Genomic DNA, 10,000 nt, shown 5'->3' with positions numbered 1-10,000 from the left:
AACTCACGCTCAAACTCACGCTCAAACTCACGCTCAAACTCACGCTCACTCACTCACTCACTCACTCACTCACTCACTCACTCACTCGCTCACTCGCTCACTCACTCGCTCACTCACGCTCTCACTCGCTCACTCACACTCACGCTCTCACTTACTCACACTCACTCACGCTCTCGCTCACTCACGCTCTCACTCACGCTCTCGCTCACGCTCTCGCTCACGCGCTCTCGCTCGCTCACTCACTCACTCACTCGCTCACTCACTCGCTCACTCACTCGCTCACTCTCTCGCTCACTCTCTCGCTCACACTCTCGCTCACACTCTCACGCTCTCGCTCAAACTCACGCTCAAACTCACGCTCGCTCGCTCACTCACTCACTCACTCACTCACTCACTCACTCACTCACTCACTCACTCACTCACTCACTCACACTCACACTCGCTCACTCACACTCTCACTCGCTCACTCACTCACGCTCACGCTCTCGCTCACGCACTCTCACGCTCTCGCACTCTCACTCGCTCACTCACTCACGCTCTCACTCTCACGCTCTCGCTCACTCACTCTCTCGCTCACTCACTCTCTCGCTCACACTCACACTCACTCGCTCGCTCGCTCACTCACTCACTCGCTCGCTCACTCACACTCACACTCGCTCACTCACTCTCGCTCACACTCACACTCACACTCACTCACTCACTCACTCACTCACTCACTCACACTCACTCACACTCACACTCGCTCACTCACTCTCGCTCACGCTCACACTCACGCTCTCACACACTCTCACTCACGCGCTCACTCACTCGCTCACTCACTCACTCACTCGCTCACTCGCTCACTCGCTCACTCACTCGCTCACTCGCTCACTCGCTCACTCACGCTCTCGCTCACACTCACACTCACTCACACTCACTCACTCACACTCACACTCACTCACACTCACTCTCACTCACTCTCACACTCACACTCACACTCACACTCTCGCTCACGCTCTCGCTCACTCACTCTCACTTTCACTCGCTCACTCACTCACTCACGCTCACGCTCACTCACTCACGCTCACGCTCTCTCACTCACGCTCTCGCTCACACTCTCACTTTCACTCGCTCACTCACTCACTCACGCTCACGCTCTCGCTCACTCACGCTCACTCACTCTCTCGCTCACGCTCTCGCTCACTCACGCTCTAGCTCACGCTCTAGCTCACGCTCTCGCTCTCTCACTCGCTCTCTCACTCGCTCACTCACTCGCTCACTCACTCGCTCACTCACTCGCTCACTCACTCGCTCACTCACTCGCTCACTCACTCACGCTCTCGCTTACGCTCACGCTCTCGCTCACTCACGCTCTCTCACTCACTCACGCTCACACTCACGCTCTCGCTCACTCACTCACGCTCTCGCTCTCTCACTCTCACTCGCGCTCACGCTCTCTCACTCACTCACGCTCACACTCACTCACTCACGCTCTCGCTCTCACTCTCACTCGCTCACTCACGCTCTCGCTCTCGCTCGCTCACTCACTCACTCACTCACGCTCACGCTCTCGCTCTCTCACTCTCACTCGCTCACTCACTCGCTCACGCTCACGCTCACGCTCTCGCTCACTCACTTTCACTCGCTCACTCACTCACGCTCACGCTCTCGCTCACTCACTCTCTCGCTCACGCTCTCGCTCACGCTCTCGCTCATGCTCTCTCACGCTCTAGCTCTCGCTCTCTCACTCGCTCTCTCACTCGCTCACTCGCTCGCTCACTCGCTCACTCGCTCGCTCGCTCGCTCGCTCGCTCACTCGCTCACTCACTCGCTCACTCACTCGCTCACTCGCTCGCTCACTCACTCGCTCACTCACTCGCTCACTCACTCGCTCACTCACTCGCTCACTCACTCGCTCACTCACGCTCTCTCACTCACTCACGCTCACACTCACGCTCTCGCTCACTCACTCACGCTCTCGCTCTCTCACTCTCACTCGCTCACTCACGCTCACGCTCTCTCACTCACGCTCACACTCACGCTCTCGCTTACTCACTCACGCTCTCGCTCTCTCACTCTCACTCGCTCACTCACTCACTCACGCTCACGCTCACGCTCACGCTCTCACTCACGCTCACTCACTCGCTCACGCTCACGCTCACGCTCACGCTCACGCTCACGCTCACGCTCACGCTCACGCTCACGCTCACGCTCACGCTCACGCTCACGCTCACGCTCACGCTCACGCTCACGCTCACACTCACGCTCACACTCACGCTCACACTCACGCTCACACTCACGCTCTCGCTCACTCACTCACGCTCGCTCACTCACTCACTCACGCTCACACTCACGCTCTCACTCACTCACGCTCTCACGCTCTCACTCACTCGCTCTCACTCACTCGCTCTCACTCACTCGCTCTCACTCACTCGCTCTCGCTCACTCGCTCTCGCTCACTCGCTCACTCACTCGCTCACGCTCTCGCTCACTCACTCACTCACTCACGCTCGCTCACTCACTCACTCACTCACGCTCGCTCACTCTCTCACTCACGCTCACACTCACGCTCTCACTCACTCGCTCACTCACTCGCTCACGCTCTCGCTCACTCACTCGCTCACGCTCACGCTCACGCTCACGCTCACGCTCACGCTCACGCTCACGCTCACGCTCACGCTCACTCACTATGGGGTGAGATTTCGGTCACAATTCTGCGCGCGCAAGATCACATTTTGAGCGTGCAAAAGGGCATTTCGCACGCGCGTTAACTGAGTTTTGCGGAGAAATGTTTGTCTCGCAGATAAGAAAATATTGCGAGCGAACGAAAATCAATTTTGCATTTAAAATAAGTATTTGGATGTGCGCGGACGTTCTCTTTCGCGTGTGCAAAGTTTCACTTTCTTGCTCCTTTCATACCAGCCGTGAGCGCTCTCTAAGCGCAGACGGCTCGCTTGCTCAACACAACCCAGCGTTACAATATGCCATAATTCCAGCCAATCAGAGATGAGACTGCTAAATTCTGATTGGCTGGCTTGAAAACCAATCACAAGACTCCCTGCATCACCGACTGTGGAAGAGTACTAGTGCAGTTGAGTTTATTATTTATGAAAAATATTCAAAAACTTCACTGTAATTCACTGTATTGTTGGCAAATTCAGTTCACACATCACTGCTGTCACTCGCTCACTCACTCACTCACGCTCTCGCTCACTCACTCACTCACGCTCACACTCTCGCTCACTCGCTCACGCTCTCGCTCTCGCTCTCTCACTCTCTCTCGCTCTCTCACTCTCACTCGCTCACTCACTCACTCACTCACGCTCTCGCTCACGCTCTCGCTCACGCTCTCGCTCGCTCACGCTCGCTCACGTTCATGCTCACGCTCACGCTCACGCTCTCGCTCACGCTCACGCTCACTCACTCACGCTCACTCACTCACGCTCACGCTCTCGCTCTCGCTCACTCACGCTCACGCTCTCGCTCTCGCTCACTCACTCACGCTCTCTCACTCACGCTCACACTCTCGCTCTCTCACTCACGCTCACGCTCACGCTCTAGCTCACGCTCTCTCACTCTCACTCGCTCACTCACTCACGCTCTAGCTCACGCTCTCGCTCACGCTCTCGCTCACTCACTCACTCGCTCACGCTCACGCTCTAGCTCACGCTCTCGCTCACGCTCTCTCACTCTCACTCGCTCACTCACTCACTCACGCTCTAGCTCACGCTCTCGCTCACGCTCTCGCTCACTCACTCACTCGCTCACGCTCACGCTCACGCTCTCGCTCTCGCTCACGCTCTCGCTCACTCACTCACTATGGGGTGAGATTTCGGTCACAATTCTGCGCGCGCAAGATCACATTTTGAGCGTGCAAAAGGGCATTTCGCACGCGCGTTAACTGAGTTTTGCGGAGAAATGTTTGTCTCGCAGATAAGAAAATATTGCGAGCGAACGAAAATCAATTTTGCATTTAAAATAAGTATTTGGATGTGCGCGGACGTTCTCTTTCGCGTGTGCAAAGTTTCACTTTCTTGCTCCTTTCATACCAGCCGTGAGCGCTCTCTAAGCGCAGACGGCTCGCTTGCTCAACACAACCCAGCGTTACAATATGCCATAATTCCAGCCAATCAGAGATGAGACTGCTAAATTCTGATTGGCTGGCTTGAAAACCAATCACAAGACTCCCTGCATCACCGACTGTGGAAGAGTACTAGTGCAGTTGAGTTTATTATTTATGAAAAATATTCAAAAACTTCACTGTAATTCACTGTATTGTTGGCAAATTCAGTTCACACATCACTGCTGTCACTCGCTCACTCACTCACTCACGCTCTCGCTCACTCACTCACTCACTCACGCTCTCGCTCTCTCACTCTCTCTCGCTCTCTCACTCTCACTCTCACTCGCTCACTCACTCGCTCACTCACTCACTCACGCTCTCGCTCACGCTCTCGCTCGCTCACGTTCACGCTCACGTTCACGCTCACGCTCACACTCTCGCTCACGCTCTCGCTCTCACTCACGCTCACGCTCTCGCTCACGCTCTCGCTCACTCACTCACGCTCACTCACGCTCACTCACTCACTCACGCTCACTCACTCACGCTCACTCACTCACGCTCACTCACTCACGCTCACTCACTCACGCTCACTCACTCACGCTCACTCACTCACGCTCACTCACTCACGCTCACGCTCTCGCTCACGCTCACGCTCTCTCACTCACGCTCACACTCTCGCTCTCTCACTCACGCTCACTCACTCACGCTCTCGCTCTCGCTCTCGCTCACTCACTCACGCTCACGCTCACGCTCTCGCTCACTCACGCTCACTCACTCACGCTCACTCACTCACGCTCACTCACTCACGCTCACGCTCTCGCTCACTCACTCACGCTCACGCTCTCTCACTCTCGCTCACACTCTCGCTCTCTCACTCACGCTCACTCACTCACGCTCACTCACTCACGCTCTCGCTCTCGCTCACGCTCTCGCTCTCGCTCACTCACTCACGCTCACTCACTCACGCTCACACTCTCGCTCTCTCACTCGCTCACTCACTCACTCACGCTCTCGCTCGCTCACGTTCACGCTCACGCTCACGCTCTCGCTCACGCTCTCGCTCACGCTCTCGCTCACGCTCTCGCTCACGCTCACTCACTCTCGCTCACTCACTCACGCTCACGCTCTCGCTCACTCACTCACGCTCATTCACTCACGCTCTCGCTCTCGCTCACGCTCTCGCTCACTCACTCACGCTCTCGCTCACTCACTCACTCACGCTCACTCACTCACTCACGCTCTCGCTCACTCACTCACGCTCTCGCTCTCTCACTCACGCTCACGCTCTAGCTCACGCTCTCGCTCACGCTCTCGCTCACTCACTCACGCTCTCGCTCACTCACTCACGCTCTCGCTCTCTCACTCACGCTCACGCTCTAGCTCACGCTCTCGCTCACGCTCTCTCACTCTCACTCGCTCACTCACTCACGCTCTAGCTCTCGCTCTCTCGCTCGCTCACTCACGCTCACGCTCTCACTCGCTCGCTCTCGCTCTCGCTCTCGCTCACGCTCTCGCTCTCGCTCTCGCTCACGCTCACGCTCACGCTCTCGCTCACTCACTCACGCTCACGCTCTCTCACTCACGCTCTCGCTCACTCACTCACGCTCATTCACTCACGCTCTCGCTCTCGCTCACGCTCTCGCTCACTCACTCACGCTCTCGCTCACTCACTCACTCACGCTCTCGCTCACTCACTCACGCTCTCGCTCTCTCACTCACGCTCACGCTCTAGCTCACGCTCTCGCTCACGCTCTCGCTCACTCACTCACGCTCTCGCTCTCTCACTCACGCTCTCGCTCTCTCACTCACGCTCACGCTCTAGCTCACGCTCTCGCTCACGCTCTCTCACTCTCACTCGCTCACTCACTCACGCTCTAGCTCTCGCTCTCTCGCTCGCTCACTCACGCTCACGCTCTCACTCGCTCGCTCTCGCTCTCGCTCTCGCTCTCGCTCACGCTCTCGCTCTCGCTCTCGCTCACGCTCACGCTCTCGCTCACGCTCACGCTCACGCACTCGCTCACACTCTCACTCGCTCACACTCTCACTCGCTCACACTCTCACTCGCTCACACTCTCACTCGCTCACACTCTCACTCGCTCACACTCTCACTCGCTCACACTCTCACTCGCTCACACTCTCACTCGCTCACACTCTCACTCGCTCACACTCTCACTCGCTCACACTCTCACTCGCTCACACTCTCACTCGCTCACACTCTCTCGCTCTCGCTCCCGCTCTCGCTCTCGCTCTCACTCACGCTCAGCGACCCTTGACCCACCGGAAGTCGTTCCCACAGTCGATGCAGGACAGAACTCTACAGCCGCGGCACTTCAGCAGGTGTTTCTCCACCTGAGCTTTCTTTAGAGACTCTCCGCAGGCGTCGCACGTGAAGAACACCATCGTGGGGGAAGAGGAAGAACAGCAGCTGATCCTGAGAACAACAAGAGTCGCGTACAGTTACTTCACCGTGACAGAAACAGGCAGTTCTGCAGCTTACAGCTAAAACTGCAGTGAACCAAAGACAGTCTCGAAAACACGCTTTGAAATCGCTGGTGTTTCTGACGTCACAAACTACCTTGTAACCAATCAGATCAACGTGTGATCGTCAACCAGTGGATCTCTGTGCTGAGTGAGGGAGTGGAGGCGGGGCTCATTTGCATATTCATAGAATCGCATATACTAAATGAGGCGAGGGTGTCGAACTACATTCAAGATATTTTAAGGCATGAAGATTTTCTTTCAAGGAAAAACCTCTTAAAGTCCCCGTGAACCGGAAGTTGCAAACAACTTTTCTCCAGTGTTGTGACGCATTTCCCAGTGAAAGGGAATACTGAACGCTCCTCCTCTCCATCTCCGCTCATCGCAGGCTAGCGGTTTGAGGAGCGGTTAAGCGTTTAACCATTCCAGACCGGAAGTAACTTTTCAGATTTTGATTAAAGATTACCACAGCAAACATATTTTTTCTGTTTATTAACTTACACGGATGAATTATTCACCACTAGTAATATGCGTTAACAGAGTAAATAGTGTAAAAAAATTTCATATCGACTGTAATTTTGGTGATTGGGTCAATGGGTTTTTTGAATGGAGTTTTGGTGAAATGGCTGAAATAAGGTTTGTGATGAACACAAGCTCAAGACACTTTCATGTTTTATTCTATGACATCGGCATACCCACTTGTGATATTTTGAAGCCGTTATGTGTCTTGAAAAAAGCTAAATGGAGGAGATTAAACATCATCAGTAAACTCAGTTCACTTTTACAGCCTCGTTATGCTTAAATAACCGTGCTCTTATACACCATTCTAACTCAAACCTTCTAGAAAATGTGTTCAGATAAAAACGGAGTTGTCGGAAACTCAGTGATGGTGACGTTGAATTTATGCGACCGTGGTGTAGTTCGTTTATAGGCGAACTTTAGGTTTTTACTTTTGCCGACTGCATTTAGGCTTCAAAATTCATAAAAGTTGTGTTCATCTGTGATAATTATCTTGATGGACAAAATGTGCAAATATCATACAATTTTGTAAATCACAGAAGTTGATTTTAGCGATAATCCTAAGGGAAAATCCAGCGTGATGCCAACTGCGGGGTTAGCCTACAAAGTGACGTCATACCTGCGCCACTCAATCAACTGTTTTTATTATTTTTTATTTTTTTTTATTTTAATATAATGTAATTAAAAAAAAAACACTGTTCTTCTAGTAATTTCCTGATAGCGGATCATGAACCGGAAGTCTCGCACATGAACAGAAAATAACTTCTTGTAACTGTGATCCTGTACCTCAGTAAAGCAGAACTGTGATTCTCTGATGATGAAGATGAAGATGAAGATTTCTTCAGCGCATTAATGATCAGCAGGACTGGGTTCGGCGCCCGGTCCGGTTCTCTGGATCCCGGTAAATGAGTCTCGGCTCCGGTAACGACACTCCTCGTTGCTCTCGGGAACACGCGAGTTTTTTGAATCACGCGTCGCAACAGACACGCGCGCGGTGTCACTCTGTTTTCACTCCGGACTGAAACACCAATCAAGAGTTCCGCAAACACACAGAAAAATCCACTTTATCCACTATACCACTTTTGCTTTATTGATATTTTGAATACCCTTGATAATATTTCAACCTTTTCTTTTTAATTTTAGTTTGATTTTTAACGCCCTTTTGTCACGTTACTATTTGGGTTGATTTCAGTTTTAGTTTTAGTTTTTATTTATTTCCTGTTATTTCCAGTCATTTCAGTGCTTCAGCTTAAAATTACTTCATTTAGTTGGCAACAACCCTGGATGGAATAAATAAAAACAATAGCCCAACTCATGATAGGATGCAGTATAAGGCGAACTATATCGTATTGTATTTATAATGAACAGTAAATTATATTGTAATTGTATTGTATTGCATTTTAAAACAAAAGCTGTGCAATAATACTATTTATTTTACAATACTTTTTCCTCATTAGAGTAGAGTAGAGTAGAGTAACGTTAGGCCTATGGAAATGTTCATAGGTGCATTAATTTCAGATTGAACGCCGTAAAAACAAATGACCTTTATTGTGAAAAACTGAAATGACGTCATCAGCTCAGCGCCGGTTCCTCCGAGTTAAAGGTGAGCTGAGCGAGAATCTTTCTTCATTCTTGCTTTGACTATATTATTATAATATACTTATATATTATTAGTATGTCTAATGGAAAATAAAGGTTTTGTTATATGGCAGTGATGAACGGGATTTATAAACACACACACACACACACACACACACACACACACACACATACCTGTGCAATGCCGCAGTGGTGTGTGTGTGTGTGTGTGTGTGTGTGTGTGTGTGTGTATGTCTGCGCAGATGTACAGTCACTGTGTGTTCTGCTGCTCAGTGTGTGTGTGTGTGTGTGTGTGTGTGTGTGTGTGTGTGTGTGCGCAGATGTACAGTCACTGTGTGTTCTGCTGCTCAGTGTGTGTGTGTGTGTGTGTGTGTGTGTGTGTGTGCGCGCGCAGATGGACAGTGTGTGCTGCTCAGTGACTAGTGTGTGTGTGTGTGTGTGTGTGTGTGTGTGTGCACTTTGCAGTCGGTCAGTGTGTTCAGTGACAGTGTGTTCAGTGACTGATGTGTGTGTGTGTGTGTGTGTGTGTGTGTGTGTGTGTGTGTGTGTGTGTGTGTGTGTGCAGATGGACAGTGTGTGCAGCCACAGTGTGTTCGTGCTGCAGCAGCTCCAGGATCAGCGTATTCAGGGTCTGCTGTGCGACTGCATGCTGGTGGTGAAGGGCGTCTGCTTCAAAGCCCATAAGAACGTGCTGGCGGCCTTCAGCGCCTACTTCCGGTAACATGCGATGGCAAATATATATTTGAAAGAAATATGGAAATAATAATATTATGTTAATATTATTAATATGGCTTATTATTAGCTCCATTGAGCTGGAAAAAAATATTTCCTTTGGAATCTATTCTCGATTCCCAGCCGTGCTCACAGTCTGTCTGTCCTGAACGCTCCGCTCCTCAGATCTCTGTTCCAGAACTCCCCGGCGCAGAAGAACGATGTTTTCCATCTGGCCATTCAGGACGTGGGCGGCATCGGGCAGGTTCTGGACTACATGTACACATCACATCTGGAGCTCAACCAGGACAACGTTCACACACTGATGGAGATTGGACAGAGCCTGCAGGTCACACACACACACACACACACACACACACACACACACACACACACACACACACACACACACACACACACACACACACACACACACACACACTTCAGTTTCAACCGATACAATTTTTGGTTCCCAGAATTTTTCAGAACATTCCCAAAACATGCATTTTTAAAGTTTGTTTTTGGTTAGGCAGAAACGTTTCTTTTTAGGTTTGCAGAACGCTTCCCAAACATTCATGAAACATTCCCCAAACATTCATGAAACATTCCCCAAACATTCATGAAACATTCCCCAAACATTCATGTAACGTT

General features: G+C 51.4%; 2 protein-coding genes across 2 annotated transcripts in view; one reads left to right on the top strand and one right to left on the bottom strand.

Annotated features, from left to right (window-relative positions):
* lyar (Ly1 antibody reactive homolog (mouse)) overlaps positions 1 to 7,984 on the bottom strand; it is a 30,962-nt gene extending 22,978 nt beyond the window's left edge. The window contains exons 1-2 of the mRNA XM_081382468.1: positions 7,826 to 7,984; positions 6,321 to 6,473 (exon numbers count right to left, since the gene is read on the bottom strand). Coding sequence (XP_081238594.1) covers positions 6,321 to 6,442 — 122 coding nt within the window. The 5' untranslated portion in view covers positions 6,443 to 6,473; positions 7,826 to 7,984. The remainder of the gene's footprint in view (positions 1 to 6,320; positions 6,474 to 7,825) is intronic.
* Positions 7,985 to 8,606: 622 nt separating this feature from the next.
* zbtb49 (zinc finger and BTB domain containing 49) overlaps positions 8,607 to 10,000 on the top strand; it is a 10,759-nt gene continuing 9,365 nt past the window's right edge. The window contains exons 1-3 of the mRNA XM_081382398.1: positions 8,607 to 8,642; positions 9,204 to 9,355; positions 9,536 to 9,698. Coding sequence (XP_081238524.1) covers positions 9,204 to 9,355; positions 9,536 to 9,698 — 315 coding nt within the window. The 5' untranslated portion in view covers positions 8,607 to 8,642. The remainder of the gene's footprint in view (positions 8,643 to 9,203; positions 9,356 to 9,535; positions 9,699 to 10,000) is intronic.

The sequence above is a fragment of the Scardinius erythrophthalmus genome (genome assembly GCF_964197995.2).
Source record: "Scardinius erythrophthalmus genome assembly, chromosome: 13".
In the NCBI taxonomy this organism is placed as follows: Eukaryota; Metazoa; Chordata; class Actinopteri; order Cypriniformes; family Leuciscidae; genus Scardinius; species Scardinius erythrophthalmus.
This window is presented reverse-complemented; position numbering and strand designations above follow the sequence as displayed.